General features: G+C 38.2%; 1 protein-coding gene across 1 annotated transcript in view; it reads right to left on the bottom strand.

Moving 5' to 3' along the window:
• Positions 1-24,850, bottom strand: part of SLC13A1 (solute carrier family 13 member 1) — an 85,821-nt gene that overhangs the window by 10,804 nt on the left and 50,167 nt on the right. Inside the window, exons 7-11 of the mRNA XM_003789819.1 lie at positions 21,862-22,013; positions 9,463-9,582; positions 5,771-5,869; positions 4,989-5,090; positions 1,792-1,898 (exon numbers count right to left, since the gene is read on the bottom strand). Of these exons, the coding sequence (XP_003789867.1) occupies positions 1,792-1,898; positions 4,989-5,090; positions 5,771-5,869; positions 9,463-9,582; positions 21,862-22,013 (580 nt within the window). The remainder of the gene's footprint in view (positions 1-1,791; positions 1,899-4,988; positions 5,091-5,770; positions 5,870-9,462; positions 9,583-21,861; positions 22,014-24,850) is intronic.

Below are 24,850 nucleotides of genomic sequence, written 5' to 3'. Positions count from 1 at the left end.
TTTGATAAATGATAACATCGTCATGTACAATGCCATTCACTCATGCATTCATCCCACTAACATCTTAATCTACTGTGAATAACGCAGTGCATTAGACTATACTGTTCTCTGCTATGTAAAGTATCTGTAATATTCCATTGGTTCCAAAAGCATCAGTGTAGCTTTTTAACTATTATTCACTAATATTTATTTATTTTATTTTTTAAGTCATAAGAAGAGTCATGATAGGTTCATCAGGATTTCAGTTTAAAGACAAATTAAGGTTAACTTTAAATAATTTAAGTTTTATTCATGAGACCCTTACAATGCTCATAAAGTCATCATAATGATTCATCTTTGATATTTGCATTCTGATCTGTCCATTATTTTACTGATAAGTAAGTTTTTTATGGACACAGCATATCCATGTAACATTTGTGCATCACAGGAAGCCCTCTGCATGTGAGATTTTAAGGTCACTTACGAGCCTTCTTCCTATCACCTTTCCCCAAACCCAAACCAAACCAACCCTCACTGGTGACTGAAATGTTGCTATTGGGTTTCTTACTTGGATTAAGACCATATATCCTGTTAAAACACAAACTTCTCTGGTAAATACTTCTTATTTAAAATTTAATATGTCTCATCTGTCATTTTAAAACCTAGTAAGAATATGTTTATCAGGGACAGGTGGTGAAGAATGAGGGGAGAGGGAACGGTGGGCAGAAGCAAGGCTCTTTCTAAGGGAGGGAATCCAGATGTGGGATCCAGGGAACCTAAGACTAACCACTGGTTCTTCCGTTTTTGCCAATGCAACGGTCCGCAGGGTCTCATGGATAACAATGCTCAATATTGCAACATCTCCTTAACACGCAGTGAGATTTTCTAATCTCAAGTAAAAACAAAAGGCATCATTTCTGTGCTGTTCACAAATATCAGTGCTTATTTGGAAATCTGACACATTTGTCATTCATGGATTCTGACTCAAGGAGTCAGGTGGGCCAACTCAACCACATGAATCCTAGTTTCATCCTACTTTGTAAGAACAAAAAGCAAAAGCACAACTCTACTAGCTTATTTTCAAACAATGGCAAATTATTTTTCCCACATCAATAATACAGGAATCTGACAACTCAAAACGTGGTATAGTTATGAAGCACAGCCAGGGATGAGCCCTATGCTTAAGAAGTGCATATGTGTGTATGTCGGGGGGGGGAAGTATGCACATACACATATGCGTGCTTTTTTGTGTCCATGTGTCTAAACACAATGAGTGTTCCCACTGAATACCTTTCTGCCCATTATAACCTTAGGTTATGGCTATGTGAGTTGGTTTGCTTTTTCTCCAGGACTACTTCGAAGCTGTAAATGTTCTTGCTCTTGAAATTCCTCTCCTTTTAGATCCTCAGCATTTATTACCAAGGGCTTATCATGAAGCAATGATTTCCAAATTCTTGTCCTTATGTTTACAATAGTATGATTAATTCTGATCATGGCAGCAGGCTTATCATGGCTCAAATAGTAGGTGGAAGCAGCTTTATCCTGACTCAAATAGTTTCACTCATAGCAGAGCCCCAACCATGGTGCAAAAGGAAATCTACTTCTCACTTGAGCAAAGCCAGCTGATCCTGCTTGTGGATGGAGTTGTGTGCTGGCTAATTATGAGCTTGTAGTATGCCAAGAGTGTATGGGAAGCCAGGGGTTGTGCTGGCATGGCCATTCTTTGTGTTCTAAGTGATAACTAAAACTGATGGGATTTTATATGTTTTGCTCTTCTGTCACATTCATTCAGAATGATTAATGATACTCCACCAATTTCTCCTGTAGGTTTAGTTTTGGTCAATCTCTTGGCCGGGATAAGAAAAAATAGGAGTCCTACAAGCAAGGCAACAGTTGAGTCCGTGATAAAGCCAGGGGTCCTGAAAAAGGACAAATATGTGTATTAGAAAATAAGCATCAATAGATTATGATAATAGCATGTAAGCAGTAATGATGGGATCACGTATTTATTCTGGATAATCTGTTCTAAAATCTATGGATTTCCAACTAAATGGTGTAATTTACTGAGCCAATAATTTCAGATTACATTTCTGTTATTCCCGTATTTCTCCTTATTTTTAATACCACATACACACATGCTGACCAATTAGGCCAATGTGGCAGACTTTCCTTTTTGGGTAAGCTTACAGATTTGTTAAATGATTTCTCCTTTGAATTATTTCTTTTAATCATGTTGGCAGAGAATAGAAGTGGAAACAGTTGCCAGGGTAGGCAAAGCCTCATATAATTGATATATAACATTCATTATCAAATTGTAGCAAAGCATGATGTTTCTGGAGTCCCCCAAACTTCTTCTATAATTGTGAAAAGAAATTGATCTTTTTTCCAACGTATAACACCTGCTTCTGGGGTTATAGGCCTTAGCCATATAAAACAAATGAAATCAACCCATTTTATGCTTTGTACCTTATGAAATTCAATCAAGAATATAAATTATTGAAGTGGTTTATGCAATGCTCATAAATGATTGTTGTACAAATTAAATGTGATTTGGGAGCAGATGGGTCTTAGAATCACTAAGTCATTCCAACAGATAAGACAGGTTCCCAGAAGCCTCAATAGTTTGGAGACCAGATATAAATGAAATAGGCATAAATAATTAGAATTCAATTTTAAAAGTTAGCAACATTGCCTAGTACATTTTTACAACCTGAGAAGAAATGTGTACATTCTAAAGATTATTTTGCTACCTTGTAACTCAGTAATGTGTACCGTCTTAGAGAAGCATTTCTACAACTACAATTTACTTGAAAAATCTAAATAACCAGGGAAATTAATTCCCTTTCTCAACCTAATTTGTAAAGAAGTCTGCTTTTTAAAAAGATATACTTATTTTCTTTAGTGATTAACTATCTACCTTAACATAATTTATTATGCAAGCTTGACCAATATTTATAATTTTATTGTTTATTATTTATTTTCTTGCAGTTATAGTTTTTGGCTGAATTTTCAGAAAATTGGGCCAGGCATCATGTAAACGGGTTTTGTTTTATGTGAAAAGACACATTGAAATCAGTCCAAGTTCAAATAGAAGAAATGAAAACATTAGGTAGTAGCTATAAATTTGATATATAATTCTAGCTTTAGAAATTCAAAATACCTAGAACCTCTACATAATAAGTTATTGTACAGAATATATATGCCTTAAATAAATAAAATCAAGGCATAAACACTGAAATAATTTATTTTCAAAAAATATCTTAAATGATGATTATTTCATTATAACTTATTTTTAGTTTATTACAGATTAAGTTTTCTTGGTATTACAAATACTAAGCTTATGCAAATGATATTTGCTTTGGGTTTTCCAATTAGATTAGTATTTTCAGCTCTCATCTACCCTCAAACATTTGCTTCTTTCCTATCGTTTTCTCTTGGAATTTTAGGTGACACGAGCACCTTCCCAAGGCCAATACACTATTTTCCTACTGCAAACAAAATATGTCCTATATTACAATTTTCTTCCATAATGAATAGTAAGTAGAAGTTGATTATATTGAGTTTCCTGTTGGAATTTCTGCCAGGTTTTTTATCAGCTATTGTCTTATTTCATTTAGTTCTTATATACTGGTGTTTACAGAAAAAAATCTTTCTTATCTAGGGGGGGGAAGTTAGATTTTAAAAAGGGGAATAATGATTTTTTATGTCTGTCCCCAGATCCTACCACAAAGCCACAAAGTACTAGACCATTATTAAATAATAACTTGCTTTAAATACTTCCTTGATACCCTCTTTTAATACTTCTTAAAATAAAATTTTACTCCTAAAGGAAATTAAATGTTTGTATAGCTGAAACTGACCTTTCCAAACTTGCTGCCACCCTGCATTGCTTGACTTGTGTAGTTGTTAGGAATTTGGATTCAGACTTTGCACTCTAAAAAATATTGGCAGTGCCTATACATTCAGAAGGTTCTAATTGAGGGAAGGAGGAATTTCTTTATTCCACGTGGGCAGAATATACTTGACACAAACAATTCTGGTTTCTGCTCCACAAGGCTTGGGTTTTTGCTGGGGGATGTGAGACAGGAAGTCCAAGAAAGAAATCTGTTGAATTTAGAAATTGGAGTACTTTCGAAAAAGATAGATTGGGAACAAAAATCTCACAACCGAGTTATTTATATTACATGTGGGATGGTCCTTAACTTAGAAAATTATGCTATTCTCTTCCTCCTTACCGCCCATGACTCAGCGAAGACTGCTTGTATATAAGACACTGTGAGATAAAATTAACTCTGACCTCGCTCCTACCATCACCTTCAAAAATCAGTCTTATTACTGATTCAGGAATTCCTTATCTATGAAATGGGGGCTGGGCCAAATTTGTCGTGAGCTGGTGCAAAAACGTTCATAAAAAGAGAAAAAGGCCAGATACTGAATCAAATAAGCTGTCCTTTATAGATGTAAACAAAAAATTAAGATGACAAAAATCACAGAATATGAATTTATATCAGATTATTAAGGGACATCGAGTGGCATTTACTTTACAGAATAAATATTGATGTGGTTCTGTACCAGGTTGAAAGGCAACACTACCCTGAGTCCTATGACCACCTTTATTTTCCAGATGAAGAAACTGAAAGTTAAGTGACTTGCCCAAAGTAAGTGGAAGAGTCAGGAATGAAGAATGGCTCCAAAATCTATCCTCCTAACCGCCGTAGAACATAGACTTTCTGTGGATCACATTTCTAGTTTTATAAGGACGGGAAGAGCCTTGTCTAATGGACCTTGGGTTTTAGTTGCAGGATATCACGGTTATCCTTTGGATGGTGTTCCCTTAGATCTCCTTCCTTATACTTTGTGGGGGGTTTTTCCATAAGGATTCCAAGGAAAAATATCTTTTCAAGAGAAAGGTAGAAAAAAAAAAATCTCACACACTCTTCTGAGAATCACACAGGCAGGAAGCAGAGTATGAACTGGGAAAGGCTGACACATGAAACACCAACACTTACTCTGAAAAAAGCACGGCCCAACCAGGAGCAAACCCAGGGTCTCGGCCAAACCACAGCAGGGCCATGATGATGAAGAGGACTAAGGTCACAATTTCTTGATACCTGTGGAAAAATATCAGTACATCATTTCCTATTTTCTTCGTCAGGACATTTGTAGAAAATCCCTGAGCTACTGTCGGGAGTAATCTCAGCAGAACTCTAAGCACTGGAGCAACTGGGTGTGTTGATAAATGTGAGAGCATCAGCACAGGTGGGAAAAGCCTCAGTCCCCGGGGGGGGGGGGGGGGTGTCTCTCGGTTTCTTTTCATTCTACCTGGAAAATTTTATTTAGACAACAATATATATTTTGTCATGTTGAGTTATAGTCACAACGCTTAGCAATCTGGGGTGGGGGGTGGCAAATCAAGTTTTATAAAGACTAAAGGTAATAACTATACTGTCTTTGGGATTCATGCTAAATGAGTAGATTTTAGCTGCTCATGCCTCACATTTAAAAACTGGGAACTATGTAAGGTGATGGATATGTTAATTTGCCTCAGTATTATAACCTTTTCATTATCTATATGCACCTTACAGCATGTTATATACTTAAAACATACAAAATAAAATTTATTTAAAAATTCAAAAACAAAACAAAATAGAAACACCTTGCAGGTACTTTAGTGCTTATTTTCTTATTAAACAGCTACTTGCAATATAAGCAGCACAGATCTCTGTATGGATGCGTGTGCGTGCACACGTGTGTGTGTGTGTGCGCATGTGTGCGTGTCTGTTTATCTTACCTCATTGGCCCGAGTTTTAGGTATTCTTTCTTAATCACCTCGGCACAAGCCTTTTGTTGCAATGTTTTGGTTTTGCCACATTTGAACATCTCCTTGAAACTAAAAAAAAAAAAAGAAAAAAGGCAAAGAATTCTTTCCCTGTCACCTTCCTTTAATAGAAAATATTTTTTGGTGAAATCATCATAAAATATGACTCTCCCTGCTAATAAGAGAAATCTGTGCTCTCCTTCATATTTCTATCCTCTTTTCTGAATATCCCCACTTTTCCATTTTTTCCTGGTTTGCTCACTTTCCGATGTTTGATTTTTGTTGTATATTTTCCACATCTTCCGATCTCTTCTTTTGTCAAATCCATTTGCACTACCACTTAATAGTGTTATAATGGTGATAATCTATTATCTCCTACACTTTATTATATACTTGACCATTAAGTTATATTTTCAAATGTGTTTATTTTATATCTTGGTGGTTAATTGCTGCACACAGCTAAGCGTTATCCCAGCAGTCGTAATAGATACGTTATCCTGAGAGCAGGATAGTGACGATGCTTTAGATGTTTTCTTTGGCCCGGTATCGCTAAGCGCTGGCATACACAGTAAGTACCTAGCTCCAAACTCAATAGTACTTCTGGCACATTTATAAAACAGTTGATGTCAGATTCATCAATGTTCACAGGTATGCTGAACTTCAGTTAGACACTAGGGCAGGAAAGTCCCACATATTGATCATAGTCCGAGTCTGAACTATGTCATTCTCAGAAGTAAAACCAACACGACTACATTTTTTCTTTAAGATTCTTCAGCCCTATGTCCTAAACGTGCCTCCTACATAATCTTTCAGTTCATTTCCGTGGTAACTGCCACTCTCCATTACATTTCACTGTGTGTTTAGTGCCCCTTCCCCCTGTGACTAATTTTTCTGTCCTGAAGTACAGGGTCTTCAAAACTTTGAACCGCTTTTACAAAATACTTTTCTAGATGTAGATCTGTAAAAATTCCTCCAGAGGAAGAAACAAATAGGAAAGTGTCTAGATTCTTACAGATTAGCTCCTGTAACTTTTGTGAGTAGTTCAGTTAGTTTAATTATACACAGGAATAGAAAGCAGGGACACTGCCTTCCATACAATTGTTGGACATTCATGAGGGACTGCATGGGAAGGCGGGATGATGGGAGAGTAGTTATCACTCAAATACAGGTACAGTTGTTCCTGTAACTCCGCTGTTTAGACATATTTGGACTGTGATTCTCGTTAAAGGAGAAGAATTTCCATAACTCTTAAGCTACCCATTCTCTACATTCATAATCGCCCTAATGCATGTACCCCAACATGGGATGTGAGTAGATGCACACAGTTGCATTTATGATCGGTGAGTCAATGATTTCTTTTTACAACCCAATGAGTGCCAGTCTTGAAATTTTACCCCTTGTCATAACACAAATACTAAGCATTATGAGACCTGAATCCAAGGACCACCTAGAGAACTATCAGCGGAAGATAAATAGTCAAAGCAAGAGATAAGGATTCTCTTAGAATCTATTTTCCATCCAGTTCACGCCTCCATGTACTTTGCCACTTGGCTGCAGGCTATAAATAGTTAAGCGAAAAGCCAAATTGGCTTTGCTACAGAGGAAGGTTAACGCTTTCGCAAAGGAACTGGAGAAGCATATGACAATGCATCCGCCTCTCCATTTAAATAAACTCAGTGACGCTGATGGATGAGCTTCTCTTCCCACGTATGTGGAGGTCATTTGTAATGGGTGAGTTAACTGCGTGAACAGCCAACTGACTAATCACAACGTATGCTAGTCCTCCAGGGGAGTGGCTGTGATTTGTGTTTGTCATCTAAAACCTCTGGAGATAAACACCCTGAAAAGGACACTGAAAACTTAGCTGAAGCCACGCAGCATCTCACCAATAGTGGACACCAAGGGGACAACACGCCGTTGATCGTGCTTTATGGAGTTTGCCTAATGTATGTGCTTCAGAAGAATTTTTTCCTCATGAAAAACAAATCTCAGGATAGCTGACCCTTATCTTCCTATTATCTCCTTTTTAAGAGGCGGCCCATTTTAAAATAATGACAATGGTTGCATGTATTTTGTAACGTCAGTATGTGTAGCAAGAACAGAGAATGAAACAATCATGGGCCTGTGAGTCGACTGACCCGAGATTCCTGTCCCTGTACCCCACACTGCCATCTGTACAACTGAATAGGGCTGCAAAGGCTTCACTTTCCTGGAAGAGGCACTGAGCATGCAGCTGGCCTCTACCCCGATGCCCACCTGCTGAAGCCACTGACATTCTCCACCTCGGCTTCAGCGGGAGGACGGCCACACACTGCGCCCACAATCTGGATAGAATTTTTCCAAAAAGAATCATCAGTACCATCTTCTTACTACTAATGAATCTGTGCCAGTCCTGGAGAAAAAACAGAAATCCGAATCCAGAGGGGAGAATGTCAGCCCTCATCTTACGAGGCTTGGAAAACACGGGCACAGGCACAGAGCCGAACCCTATCACAGCATGTTGTTTTGCAAAGGAAGAACAAATAGCTGACTTCAACTTCACTGGCTTGGTCACTGAAATCAGTTAAGTAAAACCCTTCAGAAATTAGTGTGAATTGTTTTATTTTTCATAAAAAAAAATTCCCATGATTTGATATACAGTTATTTTACTTTTCTTTTTGGAGTATTGTTAGATGATTCACAAATACCCTCTTGGATTTCAGATTTTGCTCAGGAGCCTTTCACATTTGGTAAACACTTCCTGTCATTTAAATCATTCACACACTGGTATTTATGAACTTTGGTATTTCTGATCCCAGCCAATGCAATATACTGAAGTTCTCTTTGCTATCACACATTAGACATTTTAGTGGCAGAAGTAGGTCTTTAGTGATCAATAATTGTTTCTTCCGCTTGTGTGTGCTCAACATGGATCCATGTGTGTTCAAATTATGGCTTTGGCAGTGACTTTACTGATCTGCTGAGTCAGTTCTATCATTTGGCATTTGAAGATACTGAGACTGAGAATGGGTCTGGACTTGCATTCATTTGGCCTATGAAAAGCCACAGTTTTACCCCTAGTTTCATGATTCTTAATTCAAAATTCTCACGGAGAACATTCTCAGATTTTTATTCTACTTAATATTTTGGAGGTGACATGAATTCCTGGTGCCAGCATGAAGCGGGAAGCCTGGCATGCCACAGACTAAAGAAACTCCCTAACCCGAGGAAATCTTCCATAAAAGCAAGTGGAAGGGCAAACCTTCTCAGAATTCTGAGGGAGATAAAAAGAAAAGAAAAAAAATGTATTTATTGTCACTGACCTGGTAAAGATGGTAAATTACATATGTACATTTTACTTCAATAAAAAATAAAAACAAATTAAAAAATTTCTACTTAAACTAGTTGGACATCAAAATAAGTTTCTTACGCTCTTCTGGCCTATCAATATCTTATCAGCTTAGGATTCAAGGTTCCCCAGAATGCATTTGCTTTCTACACACTCTTCCACAGCCAATGCTATTTAAGTGAGATCCTAATTTATTCTTAAAATACATGTTTTGTGAGTAGGAGAAAGGCAGAAACACAGCATGCTTGGTGACACATAAAAGAGCACTTGAGAAGGAGCTAAGAACTTGAAACTTAGATACTTTTATTTATCCTATGTATATGGAATATTTACTTACTTGAATCCTAGGAAAAGCCACTGAAGCCAGATCCAGGACAAGAGTAAAATGATAACAGTAGCTGGAAAGGATAATATAAACCACGATCCAAAGTTGATGCAACGGCAGTCAGGATAGCGTCTGTGTGTAAATACGGAGACAGGTTCAGGGAAGAAGGGACAGTGGGGCCCTTTCTGATGGTCACTGGGAAGCAGAAGTCCAGATCTATCCCTTTCTGCTAGCCAAGAAGGGGGCCCTGGGATACACTCACCATTAAGTAGAGCAGATTTACTCCTTATCTCCTGTTTCCACTCTGTCACTGTGTGATTACTGCCTCACCCACAAAACCAAGAGCGGGCATGTCTTGATTTTGTTCCCCACATTCAATCTTTAAGGAAGTGCTTGTGAGAAAATCCAGTATAGTACTTGATATTCATTAAAAGTGTATTTCGTTGTTATTACTCCTATTAGTATATGAGTGAGAAAAGGCTTATGAAATTAACAGGACTGAGGGTCTGTCACGGTGGCTCAGGCCTGTAATCCCAGCACTCTGAGAGGCTGAGGGGCAAGTTCAAGACCAGCCTGAGGGAAGCAAGACCCTTTCTCTACTAAGAATAGAAAAATTAGCCAAGCATGGTGGTACCTCCCTGTAGTCCCAGCAACTCAGGAAGCTGAGGCAGGAGGATCACTTGGACCCAGGAGTTTGAGGTTGCTGTGCATGAGACTAAGGCCATGAGACTCTAACCCAGAGGACAAAGAGAAACTCTGTCTCAAAAAAAAAAAAAAAAAATTAATAGGACTGAATGTTCCCATTTTATCTTGGTAGCTGGAACCCTTGGCACCCAAGAAGGGACTGATTCAGTGGTACAGCCCATCTCGTCTCTCATGGCCATTTCCCCCTCTGATTCTTCTGTCTCTAAGCACTACAACCACCTTACCAGGCATATGACAGCCCTTTTCTTCCCAGAACTAGATTGTGCCTTGGAGCTTGGTGAAATGGAATAATGGGTAAAAATAGTTTAAAATAGTTTCATAGTTTCTATGAAACACATTAACTTTTCCTTTAACTTTTCTAGTTAATTTTAACTTCTAAATTCACATAACAGCACAACAGTAATGGAAAATAAAGGTCAGATATAAACACAGTTTATTTTATAATCTCACATTCATTGTTCTAATTAGTCTAAATGCTAACTAAATTCTCATAGAATTATTCATTTTATAACTATGGTAAAACAACGTGAAATTAGAGTTATCTTTAATTTTTTTTCTTGAAGCGATAACACAGAGTTGGAAATTTAAAAAATTCAGCCAATGGAAGTAATAAAAATATAATTAACATCTGAAATAATTTTACAATTATTTTCAAATAATTTCAATGCCTATATTTAAATCATACCTTATATTTTGTCATCTTAAAAAGATCATGTAAATAAATAAAATGTTTCCTGCAACATCTGTGTAGCAAATTTATGGATTAATATTTCAGAGCATTTTTTATTCTACTTTAAGATGGTCCCTAAGTGTTGCAAATACTTAAAAAAAAAGTTTCTTAAAACTCCAGATTTCTAATGTTTTCTACAATTTCCTTTGACCTTATGAAAAGTTATAGATGTCCCTGAGCCCCAGAGTTATCCTAATCAACTTGAGGCTAATTTTTATCTACCTTGAAGAGATACAAGGATCAGTGTACATATTAGTGGAATTGGAAAGTGGCAAATAACAATGAGAAAGGTTAGAAAGTACACAGAATTAGACGAGTGGAAAATACTTTAACACACACATGAGGCTCTATTGAAAATTGCTCATTTTAAAAAAATGCTTATTGTCTTTAATTGGAAAATAAAATGAGGAAAAGGCTTGAGCTGATTTCCCATCAACTTATTAGAATTGGGTGACCTGTGCTATTCTATTCAGCAAATATAACAACACCTGGAAATACTACTGGGATTAGGGTTAGAGCAGCGCTCCTAAGCCTGGCTTCATTCTTCACCCTCTGTGGCTCATACCTTGAATTCTGGCTTCATTGCTCTGTCTACACACTGGAGAGAATCCTGTAATATGTATATGTGTTTGACTAAAGAGGCACTTTTCAGAATTTTTTATTTGGAGGGATAATTTGTCAAAAAAAAAAAAAAAAGAAGAAGAAGAAAAGAGGCTTGGTGCTCATAGCTCAGTGAGTAGGGCGTCAGCCACATACACTCAGCTGGCGGGTTTCAGCCCAGCCCGGGCCTGCTCAACAATGACAACTGCAACCAAAAAATTGTGGGGCGCATACCTGTAGTCCCAACTACTTGAGAGGCTGAGGCAAGAGAACTACTTAAGCCCAAGAGTTGGAGGTTGCTGTGAACTGTGACACCATGGCACTCTACCAAGGGTGACATAAACATAGAAAGACTCTGTCTCAACAAAAAAAAAGAAAAAGAAAAACTTAAATTTTATTTTGTTTACTTTTCTTTTCTTCAATAAGTAAGAAAGTATATAAATGTCCACATGAGACTGTGGTCCTACAATTATAACTTTTACCCTTAGACTTACAGTGAATATTGTAAATAAATAAGGGAATTAATGGCACATTCTAAGGGATTTTGCTGTGATGTTCCCTTTTCCACTTTGCCTCATCCCACAAGTGACTGCAAACATGTGCCTAAAGCAAACATAGATTTCTTCTACCATGAGCTATGCTAAGATATTTAACTATGATAAAAATTCGTTTCTTTCATCCGACCCTGTTGGGGTGTCCACCATCTAGGTGCTCTTCTAGCTGTTGGCAATGCAGTGGGGAGTGAGATGGATGTGGTTGAGGCTCTCATGAAGTTTACATGAAAATGAGACACACAAGCAATGAAAAAGTAAGGATATAATAAAAAATACAATAAAAATAATGTAATAAAAAGTTATTAGGAGAAGGAAGAAATTTTACATAATGTGGTCGGGCAGGTGATGTTCGAGATGATATTCAAATAGCAAGAAATTGTGTGAGAAATTGGGACACAGTGTTCCAGAGAGAAGAAAGAGCCAGTACAAAGGCCTTTAGAATGGGATAAGTTTGGTGTGTTTATGGACCAGACAGAAGCCCACTGTGGCTGTGGGTAGGAGCTAAGGTAACAGTGACATGAAATAAACTGCAAGAAGAGGCCAATATGGGTCAGATCATAACCTTGTAGGTTTTCAAAAAGAATTTGGATTGTCTTACAAACGCAGTCGGAAGTGATTGGGACATAGTAAGTTAAACATGGTGGCTCCTGGGTACAGTCTCAGGATTGAGGATAACAAGAGTAGAAGCCGGGGTGTGGGGACAGAGTTCTGAGAAGGTGCTACAATTCCTTTTTCCTGGAATATATGCCTTGACAATCTCTTCCTCTTCTACATGGGTAGAACTTATAAACATAATCAGATCTCCTGTGACCAGGTTGTTTTGTGGCAAAAGTAAAGGGATTTTACTCAGGTAATCAATGACCCTATCAGTTGATTTTGCATTAATCAAATGAGTGGACCTGACTTAAATCAGGTAAGCCCTTATAAAAACCTTTTCTGCTGGCCTGAAGAAGTAAACTTCCACGTTGTCAGAGGAAGGGGCCATGTAGCAAGGGCCTGGGGGTAACTGCTAGGAGGTGACAATGACCTCTTGACAATAGCCAATGAGAAAAGGTAACATCTCAGTAATTAAACTGCAAGGAACTGAATTCTGCCCCCAACCTGAATGTGTTTGGAAGAATACCCTGAGCCCCTGTCTGGGTTATAGGCCTGGCTGATACCTTGATGTCAGCTTGGTGCAACCCTGAGCAAAAAATCCACTTAGCCTGTGCCTGGACTTTTGGCCCTCAAAATTAAGAAGATAACAAGCGTGTGTTACTTTAAGCCACTAAGATGTTTGTCATTTGTAACGTAGTAATAGAAGATGAATATACAGGGAGGCAAAGAAATTTTCCCGGGGAAGCAGGGTGGTGTGGAGTGGATTTTAGTGTAAATTGGGGTATCAGTGGGGACGAATAAAAGGCAAGAGATGTAGATCTCTTGGGGATACAAGTGAGAAATGGGGGAATGATGGCATATATTGAAATGGTCAAGTCTGAGGCAAGAGCCAGTTGGAAGGAGGGCTGGGGAGAGGTGCAGGCCAAGAGTGCTGGCATAGGTGTATTGATTTGAGATGTCCCTTAGTTTTCCAAGTGGTCATGTTGGATAGGCTGCTGGATACATAAGTCTGGAATTCAGAGGACAGGGCAGTGATAGATTATAAAATCCATAGTTACCAGCAGATAGGCAGCGTCTTACACCATGGAAATTGGTGCAATAACTGTTCAGTGGAGATATAGAAGTTAGAGGAACTGGCAGTATACACTGGGGCAGTCTAAGTTTTAAAGATCAGACCAGGGTATAAGAAGGAATGGACGATCTAAAAACTTTTAATCCTGAGAGGAAAGCATTAATATCCACTTTGCACAGGAAGTGAGAAACGGCCAGGAAGGTTAAGTGGGTTACTCAAGGACACAGATTAAGTAGTCAATTAAGCTGGGTTTTTAACCCAGGAAACATTATAAAGACTATCTTTTCTCATTAAGCTCCTAGGCCCTCAACTTCAGCTCCCAAGTGAAAATAGAAAAAGCCATATAGATTGCAAAACATCCATAAGCTAGAATGTAAGCCTCCTTTATGTTTTAAGGGCATTTTAAAACAACTATAGAAATGATTGTACCACAGTGCAGAGACATGTTTTGACCTAAAGCATATGCGCGCATCACTGCTGACACTTAGGCAGATGATACTGTCACTGCAGCTCTTATGCCCAATACAAAATGACAGATAATTTTAATACCCACGAAACGCATGGAAATAGCTTCAAAAAGGTGGATGCAGATGTGGTAATTTACAACCTTGTAATAAATTTTGGCCATTAAGAGTCACAATAAGCTAGTATCCACACTGATGACAGTCTTTTTGACTAATGACACAATTGATTATTTCTGAGACAAAACAACTTTTCAGTTTTGTATGTGTATATTTCCAGAAGTTGCTTCTCAAAATGTTAACTATTTGTTATTCATGCTCCAGGCTTAGATTTCTCATAGCAACAGCAAAAATATAAGCATTGACAATAACAACAGCTCACATTATTAACAAGTTGCTGTGTGCCAGGCCCTCGGCTAGAGCTACACTGTCCCTATGATGCCACTGAACGCTTATAATAGTTTTGTAAGTCCTGGTATTGTCTCCATTTTACCGATGAGGAAACGTATGTTCACAGATGTTAAACTAATACATGGTGAACTTGAAATCTGAATTAAAGTCTGAGTCCAAACCCTGTGATGTTCAAATTTCTTCTATGGTATTTGCCAGAGAAATTATTACTGATAAATAGAAATTATTACTGAGAAATATATATTGCTGGTTTCTGCCAGGAACAATTGTAGTAGCCTTTGAGAGTGATTATTTCTAGGTACAGTTATCCCTTGAATCCCTTGGGGTGTGGCTCCAGGAAACCTCAGAGATGCCAAACCCCAGGCCTAGTCCAGTCCGAGTGGGCTCAGCAAAGCCTGTGCATATACACAGTATGTACACAAGCAATTTTCCGTCCTCATCCATAGGTTTCATGTCTCTTGAATTGTGTATTTTCCAACTGCATTGTTTGCAGTGGCAGAACCCACCTGTTTGGAACCCATGGATAGTGGAGGGCCAACTATATTTACTGGGGGTGGGGACCAGCATCTAAGCAGAATTGCAGTTTGAACCTGTGCCTTTTAAGAGTCAGCTATAATTACTTTCCTTCTTCCTCTTCAGTTAATAAAGGAGAGAGGCTAGCAAGATGAACTCTGGATATAAGACATCTACAAAGAAATTTCTTTTACCATTCCTTGACTTGTGAGCCTGCGGTAATTTTTATTACACAATTAGCAACAATAACTGTGCTGATGATTGATAACACAATGTTTTTCCAAGCTGCTTTCTGTATCTGTAGATTTCACAGCTGACACCTACAAACTGATCAGCAAGCTATGAAGTTTTACTTGTAATAATCTTTTGCTCTTTATCCTGTAGATCTTTTGTGCTCTTAACTACTAGCTGTTGTATTAGTTAGGTGATACTGATGAATCAAATGCTTGCTCACCTATGAAAGCAGTAATTGCCCCTAGTAATATTTCTTTTCATAAATTAATTCTGATAGCAAAAGATTATTCAGTTATTTAAATGATTTCCAAGAATAGCTAGCATTTCATTAGGCCTTGATACCATTCATTTCAACCAATGTTTACTGATCCCCTACTGTGTCCCTTATGGGCTAAAAAGCATTAGGACAATGATTCATTCATTACAAGCCTGCAGTCCGAGTGGTAGTTGTTGTACGTGTGTATGGATAAAATCAGTTTATGGATGTATAAACACAGATTATGATAAAAAGTGATAGGAATGGTGATTAAGAAATAGCAGAGTAGAGTTTCAAATGATATAACATTTATACGAGTAGAGAAAGATGGTGGAGGTGGCTGGTGTGGGATCCCTCAGTCCCCCTGCTTTCTTTCTGTGTTTGGATCAAAAGAGTGACTTGGCCTCTCTATGACCTAACCAGACATAGGTTTTCCCCAGCACGCTAGAAAACAAAGAGGGGCCTTGAATATTCACAGACACTGCTAAAGATATCTAGGTGTACTAGAAAGAAATTAGCCCTGGCCCTGAACCAATTCCTTGAGTGCCTGTATGATAACCGTTCCTAACTCCCTCACTGAGGACACACCAGAGTTCTCCTCACCTCTCACTGCCCATGAGGAAGATTGCTACAGTATTCTGTAAATAAGTCCCCTTGGTAAATACTTAGGACTGATCACTCTGGTATTTATCTTGTGCTTCTTTCTTTGGAATCACAATCAGATCCACTTCAGGACAATCTGGGACACTCCTTTGTGGTAATTCCCCTTTTGTGGCTTTTGGGGTGACTCCAGCTAAGTGTTGATCTGAGGATGAAACAGCTGATCTTTGAAGAATCAGAATCGAAAGTAAAAGGTTAAATGCAGAATAATATTTACTAGAACAGTGTTAGGGAAGGGTAGTATATCAGTGGAGCAGGAGAAGAGCAGGGTCAGGTAGGAAAAGCAAACAGCCAAGGAAAACCTAAGGAATCTGAGAGATTATAACAGGAGGTGGTAGAACCAAGACTACTTCCAGAATGCCCTGCTCTGAGGATCTGTCAAAGGCAGTGGTGAACTAATACTATGGGAGGATAGGGTTTTCAGAATTTAGGTGCCATAGCTCCTAGATCCTAAGAATGAAAAAATATTTCATACATCGTAACTGAATTAGATTATTTGCTCAGTCTGGTTAGTATTATTCTGAAATTTAACTTTCCAAACTGCACATTAGCACATGAGATTGGCAACAAAGGAATAGTTTAGTCTAGTTGGTCACATATTCAGCTTTGCAGATACTTTAAATAGGATTTATTATATGCACGTGTTTACATTTTATGCGAAGAAAATGCAACAAGAGAATGTGAATGCTCAGATAGTTCTTACTTATCTCTGGCAACAGAAAATTTGCTTTCTTTTAGAAAGCAAATGGTCTGTGACCATAGGCCTGGCACCCTGTTCTACGGTCTCAGACTTGTGAGGCAGTGAGGCTGCAGTTTGGAAAGGCTGGGACTCAGGCCACCTGCCTCCACCTCCCAGCTCCTGGGCTAATTATCATCACTGAAACTCTCTGGGCCTTGGTTTCCTCTTTTGTGAAATGAGGGATTTCACATGTTTTCACATGTTTTGAAATGTCTGTCTTCACTTGTCCTCTGCTTCCCTCCTGCTATCACTAAGGACACATCCTTCTCTTTCAAGACCAACATCTCAGGCCGGGTGTGGTAGCTCAGGCTTGTAATCCCAGCACTCTGGGTGGTTGAGATGGGCAGATCGCTTGAGCTCAGGAGTTCAAGACCAGTCTGAGCAAGAGAGAGACCCCATCCTTAAAAATAACTGGGTGTTGTGGTGGGTGCCTGTAGTCTCAGCTACTTGGGAGGCTGAGACCAGAGAATCACTTGAGCCCAGGAGTTTGAGGTTGCTATGAGCTATGACAGCCACTGCACTCTACCGAGGGCAACATAGTGAGACTCTGGCTAAAACAAACAAACAAACAAAAAAACCTACCAACATCTCCATTCTTGCTTCCAATTTCATTCCTTTATTCTGTTTAACATTGTTTTATTTTTTTCCAGAATCTCATGTGTCTCTGTTTTTACTGTCCACTTTCCCCGACTGTAAAACTGAACAGACATTTCAACCTCATTCTAAAAGGAGGCTCTGCCTCTGACAATCCCAAGCTTGTTCTCTTCTTTTTTTCTTTGTCAAACTTGAAAGAAACATTTCAACTTGCTGCCTTCCCTCCCCACTACATACTCATTCCTTAACCGTTTTCAGTGTGAATTCTACCCTCATCTTTGCTATTCCACTGACCCTGCCCTCTATTTGAAAGCCGATGAGGAACAAAGCCCTTTTCTTGGCCATCATCTGCCTTGACTCTCTGCTGCACATGCCCTTGACTCATGTTCCATTTTGAAGATGGTCTCCTGCTTTGGTTTTCCAGGCCCCCACACACTTGATCCATCTCTTACCTGGATAACCTTTCCTCATCTTCTTTTTTGTCCATTTCAACCAAGAGTGTGTCCTAATCTTGATTCTTTTAATATTTTTTTCCCTGTGTGACCATTTCTGCACTCAAGAATTTAATTTTTGCTCATCTCTATCTCTCTCTCTCTGTATTTGCATATCTACATACATGTAGATCCCCAGATGAATAACTAGCTCAAGTAATGCATTTTCAAACACATGCTGAAAATCTCCTGTGGATAAGCTCTCCACAGGCCATTTCAATGGATTCAAATTCAAACGTATTACTTTTTCCAATGAACCTGAACATCCCATGTCTTCTCAAGAGTTCATGGTTGCCATCATCACCTACCCAGCTTTATGGAAAAAGTCCCCCGAGTTGCCCTAGCTCCTCCTTACCTTCAAATCCTCCCACTTAATTACTCACAACCTTTTGACATCTCAATGTCTTGAGTGCAAAAGCTGTAGGAGGCTACAGCTTCAAAACTAGCCTGGATCTGCCTTTCATCCCTTGTCAGCCCTTTGATCACAGACTCCTAATTGGTTTCCTGTCTCCAAACTCTAGCGCTGATCTGCACATTGCTATTGTAATGTGTGCAACTTGCACGGACTATTCCACTCTTTCCGAAGAACACCTGTTATGGACCTTGGAACTTTGACTTTATGAATTATTTTCGATCATTTTACCCATATATATGGTGTTTACCTCTCTTGAAATTGTTTCAGGTTGTGTAGACTAAGGGATATTGCACAAAGCGATAGCCCTTTTTTAGGACACACCTTGAGTTATGTTTGTAGGAAGGTAAAGTTTTACCTTTGGGATCCCACTGAGTTTGCTTTTTAATCTGCTAAATTGAGCTTCACTTCTCTCAACTTTAGTAGCAATAATAATTCGCATTTATTGAGCACATGCTTTGTGCTAGGCCCTAAGTGATACTTATTTTATATAAAACTCAAAACAGCTCTCTAAAAGAGAGATTATATTGGGTGGCACTTGTGTCTCAGTGGGTAGGGTGCTGGCCTCATATACTGAGGGTGGCTTGGCAAGTTCGAACCCAGACCCAGCCAAACTGCAACAACAAAATAACCAGACGTTGTGGCAGGCACCTGTAGTCCCAGCTACTTGGGAGGCTGAGGCAAGAGAATCACTTAAGCAAAAGAGCTGGAGGTTACTATGAGCTATGATGTCACAGCACTCTACTGAGGGTGACAAAGTAAGACTCTGTCTCAAAAAAAAAAAAAAAAAAAGAAGAGAGAGATTATATTATTTTCATAATTTTTCTGGAAAGATAAAAGGCTTAGAAAGCTTAAATAATTGTCCAAAATTACCTAGCTAGTGAATGGAAGAGCTGGGATTTGAACACAGGCATTCTAACTCCAGGGCCTATGTTTTTGATTGTCATTGTATACCACCTCCACAGCAAGGATATGTAACGTATGTAAGTTATCTGGCAAAGGTTCAATACCTATCACCACCTATCTGTCAAAAAGCAAATGATATTACGTTTACAAAGTTTAATGGTTTTCATTACAAAAGTGATCATTGTAACCAAAAACGATTCTACCCCTATAATATTTTGAAATTAAAAAAAATTGTAATGTTTTTCACATATGTATGTTTTGTTTAGATAATCAGATGGAGTCTTCTTCTCAGAATGTTTTATTTTTTGTGTTCTTTAATAGAATTAAAAACAGTGTACTTCATTATCAGTCCTCAAAAAATGTTTGTTGATTGAGTGGATGAATGAAGGTCTGCTTTTGTGTGCACTGAGTAACTTTTAGCCGACTCAGAAATCATTATTATTTTCTTGGTTTAAAAAAGAGAACAAACAACATTTATGGCCATTATTATTACAATATATACATTTTATGTAAAGACATTTTATGTGTATGTATATAAGGGGCATATATATATAAAAAGAATAGAGCTACAGAATATTTTATACAATCTTTTCCTCCAATAGTTTATTTGTAAGATGTTATCTTTATCTAATGTAAATTGTAGGATGCCATTAACTCTGAGGGCTTTAGAGCTGGGAGAGATCCAAAATGAAATTGTTCCAAACAACCATTGATACTGCTGAAAATGTGGCAGGTAGTGCCAACGTGGCATTATTGTAGTACATATGTGGATAAAGGGTGATTTCTCTCCAGATCCAAACATCTAAACAAATAATGTAATATTTTTTGAAGTTTTAAGCCTTTGTAACATTTCCCAATGGAAATGAATGCATTCCTTTCCATTGTTGCTTTAGGATGCTATTGTACTTTGAAGTGCCACCATTTTTTTAAAAATGTCATTAAATATCTCGCTCACGTAAGGGGATTTTTTTCTCTTCTATTCTTGTACTTTATATCAAAAAATGATCCTTTGAGATTTTTTTCACATTGCATATAATTTCTAATATAAAGGCAACCTTTTGAAGGAAAAAAACCCACTAACTTTTGAAGTACATTTTAGGTATTCTCTAAATTTAAAAGATTTCTTAATGATTAGGAGAATTAGAAGGTCAGGCAACTAGGAAAAATAGTTACTGAAATATTTCGTTCAAAGTGCTATAATGTTCCCAATCTTCCATTACAAATGGATAAATTCATTCAAAGAGTAAAAGGAAAAAGTTAAATAAAACAGAAAGTTTGGTTGATACACTGTGCAAGACACAAAGATGTTTTGCACTCTACTAATTTCTTCAATCTCAGTACTAATTACTTCAACTATATCACCTAATTTTCACAGGAATGGTGGAAGCCATCGATTCTTAATATCAACAAAGATAAAACAATAAGAATTTTGGATAAATGGTAGAAAAAGAAACTCATGGAGGGGACTAAGATGTGGAATCTCTTCCCTTGGGGAAATGATGAGAAAGTATATGAATCTCAGAAAGAAAGAAATCTGGTACATTTCCTGTCCTGAATTGGGCACTATAGTGGATACATCCTCTCTGGCACTGTGAATTTCAGAAGTCTCTCATTTATTTAAACCAAAAGTCTTTTAATAGTTTCTTTCTAAATCGGTTGTTGGAGGATACATAATAGATGTGCATTCATAGAGATAATTACACGTGGGGGTCTGTATGGTATTGATAATAAGCCTTTATACTACAGTCCTTTGTACATAAGCTCACGTTCTTTCTAGAATGAAAGTTGAAATCCCTTGAATTCCATGGAGAATATTTACATGCAGAACATTTTGCAAATAATTTCAGAAACTTCATAGAATTTGTGAATCTGTTTCTTGCCTCTGAGCTCTAATTTTTCTGTGAACCCATGACCTGTTCCTAGGCTTCCTTAATGCTGCCCACCTTCTTGGAACTCTGACTATTATCTGTCTTGTTAGTAGAATCAGTCTGACATTTATGACATTTCTTATTACTAACATTTCTTATACTTGTACAATCTTTCAAGTCTTGTTTGATTTCAAACACCAGGTTTCCCATAATTAGCACCTCAATCCACCACTCATTATTTAGGTTCAAATACCAGTCCTCAAACACTAGATAAATAATTCCTCTTTACTTTAGCTAACTACCCTTTGCAGTATTATTTGTAATGAAGAAAAATGTCTTCCCTATTGATTAGAGTGATTAAGCTGAATGTGTCCTTCACTCTTGGCTAACAGTTACCTCCTCTGAGCTGACCTAAGGTATCTGTAGGTGCAAGTTAATACCCTATGCCCTCTCTATTTAAATCTCAGTACAAAGAGAGGTTTACAGACTTACAGATGTCCTGATGGGGAAACAAAGGAAAGTTAACATATCATTTCTGTCCCTGAACTCTCTTAATCAAGTAAGAATAATTTACACACTTGTTAAATTGCCAATTCAATGTTACTTACGTATTGAAATGCTCAGCAAAGATCAGGTTGGTGGAGGTCCCAGTGATAGTTGACAGTCCACCAATGGTGGAAGAGTAAGTAATGCATAAACACATTAGTTTACACATCATGTGGTTCCTCGCTGTTCGGTATTTGGTTCCTGTGCTTGAGTTCTATTTAACAACAACAAAAATATGCCATGAGAACAGCTCTATCTGTGATCATAACAAGTAGTTATGGACATTTGTGAAGGACTGAACATTTGTTATGGACTGAACATTTTTGCCCCCTTTCAATTCGTATGTTGAATCTCTAGCTTCTGATGTGATAGTATTTGGAGATGGGGCCTTCAGAAGACAATCAATCGGGGTTAGATGAGGTCATGAGGATGGGGTCGTGGTCTGTGGGATTAATGTCCTTATAAGAGGAGACATCAGAGAGCTTGGTCTCTCTCTCTCTCTGCCAAACAGAGAGAAAGACACAGGGAGAAGATGGCATCCTGGGGAAGGAGCCCTCACCAGACACCAAATCCTACCAGACCTTAATCCAGTCTCCAGAATTATGAGAAACACATTTTTGTTATTTAAGCCACCTAGTTTGTGGATTTTGTTAAGGTAGCCTAACTGACTAGTATAGCACTTATCATTTCCATCAATAATTTTTTTCATTTAGAGACAGGGTCTTGCTATGTTGCACAGGCTGGAGTGCAGTGGCTATTCACAAGTGTGATCCCACTACTGAACAGCAAGGGAGCTTTGACCTGCTCCATTTCCAACCCGGGCTGGTTCACCCCTCTGTAGGCAACCTGGTTCTGCACCCCCCTTTCCCCCCCCCCCCGCTTCCAGGAGGTCACCTTATTGATGCTGAACTTAGTACAAACACCCCATCGGCAAAGCACACTAAAGTCCAGTGCTCTTGGACTCAAGCTATCTTCCAGCCTCAGCCTCATGAGTAGCTGGGACTACAGGTACGTGCCACTGCATCAGGCATCATCAATGGAAATTTTAACAATAAGAGCCAATTAAAATAAAACCCCTGAGATATTTTACAAACATAATTTCATTCATAACCTCATTCTTTGTTCTTTTGTCTGATCCATCCATTCCCTCATGCCTTCCCCTCAGACCACTCTTCCCAAAGCTTCGTATTATTTTTCTGCTAATATTGATGGTATATAGTCAGTAAGGGCCTCAACCTCTTCATGGAGAATTTCTCCACCTTGGTACCTCATGGGATAGTTCCTCGAGGATGCCATGCCTCATGTTGAATGTTTTCAACTCCATATATATACCTCAGCTTTGAGAGATGAAGTTAGTGTCCTCCTTTCTCCCTACTATCTCTTCTAGAACATTAATCCTTTAGTCACACAAAGTGACCCATTTTTCTCCAAAGGTTGTGTAATTTGAGTGTATGTTTCTTTTCCCATTCTTTTAACCATGATACTCTGATCTCCTTAGCACCTACTAATGTCACTTAAGATAACATTTGCACTTGGCACACAATCATCTTCTCTATTCCAAATCATGTCAGCATCTACATGGCTATACCATGTTCATGAATAACTTTTCAACTATCCTGGCCTCACAGAATTTTGACCTTATTTCCAAACACCTTCAACTCTGCTCCACATCTATACCCCACCTCCTAGTTACATGTTGGATGGCGGCATATACTCAAATGGTTCCATCTAGGAAATTAATATTCCAAATGTAAGTGTTTTCTTTAACAATAAGACTTTGTAGGGTACAGGTCAAAAGCACCTTTGTTTTTTTCTCTCACCTGTATAAATACACTTTGTTGGTTTGATTCTTGCTGTTTTTACAGTAAGTACAGAGGACATTGACCTCTTCTAAATCTAGGAAGCAGATACTAAGATAGATAGTCTCAAAATCTATCTTACCATGGTAGGTAGGAGACTCTTCCCTTTCCTTCTGGTGGAAGTTAAAGTCACTTCATCTTGGATACTAATCTACTGTGTAGACTTCTGAATAACCTTAGTTCCAGGAATGCCTTTAAGGTGACTACTTTGTCTACTGTTCCTTGTGTAAGAGCATGTACTTACCACAAATCCTGCGCTTAGGTCAAAACACCATGATATTATCACACAAATTACAGGCTATGAGATACAGAACATTCTTGCTTTTTCCTGGAAGGGTTAGTTTTAATTGTCCTTCTGACAGACATATACTTTTTCCTATAGTACACAAACCTGGGTCTGGGAAGTAACAATACAGAGATCTATCTGTCTTGCTATAACCCAAGACAATACTTCTCTTTGTAGGTTTCCCAATAAATTTCCTTATACCAATGAGGCAGATTTGTCTGCCTCGTTTTTTATTTCTTGCTAGTCTTCTTATTCGGGGAGTTGCTCTTCATATATATTCCTTTCACAAACACTCCTTTGTGGTGGTACAGGTATCTAGGGGGAAGGGGATTGGAGAAATACTCCAACTTTCTCCATGAGTAGACTATCTCTCAGCCTTCTCAGTTTTACACTAAGTTTAAAAGTCTAAAATTGTTTTTGGTCACCTCACCTGCAAATCCTGTGTAAGTGGAATGTGGGAATACCTGTGGTATATAATTGGGGCTAGAGAAAGAATCTAATTTTACCATCCTACACACCAAGAAATTGACACACTTGCCACTTTCTTCTTCCAACTTTGCTGTTGAGTTATTTCTATCTCTATTGTCCTTCAAGTCCATTGGCAAGTCTAGGTCTCTTATTCCCAGGGATTGGTCCTTTCCTTTCCTCACTTCCTTTTTTATTCAGTTTAGATTTCATAGTAAATCATTTAAATCATTTTCTTAACAAAACTCTAGAAACTCTTTTTCTTTGAGTGGTATTTATTAAACTTCCAAATTTCGATTAACCTAATTATTTCTCCATGTCAGGTCTGCTCCCGAGTAGCCAACCACTGCTGGTAAGAATTACACACAGTAGAGCTGAAGGGATTCCCTACATTCATGTTCACAGATGTCAACAGTTGTGTCATGCTGTTCTACTGTACTA

The sequence above is a fragment of the Otolemur garnettii genome, unplaced genomic scaffold, assembly GCF_000181295.1.
Source record: "Otolemur garnettii isolate 467f Iridium unplaced genomic scaffold, OtoGar3 scaffold00037, whole genome shotgun sequence".
Taxonomy (NCBI): Eukaryota; Metazoa; Chordata; class Mammalia; order Primates; family Galagidae; genus Otolemur; species Otolemur garnettii.
Note: the sequence above shows the minus strand (reverse complement) of the source record. Positions and strands in the feature narration are given on the sequence as shown.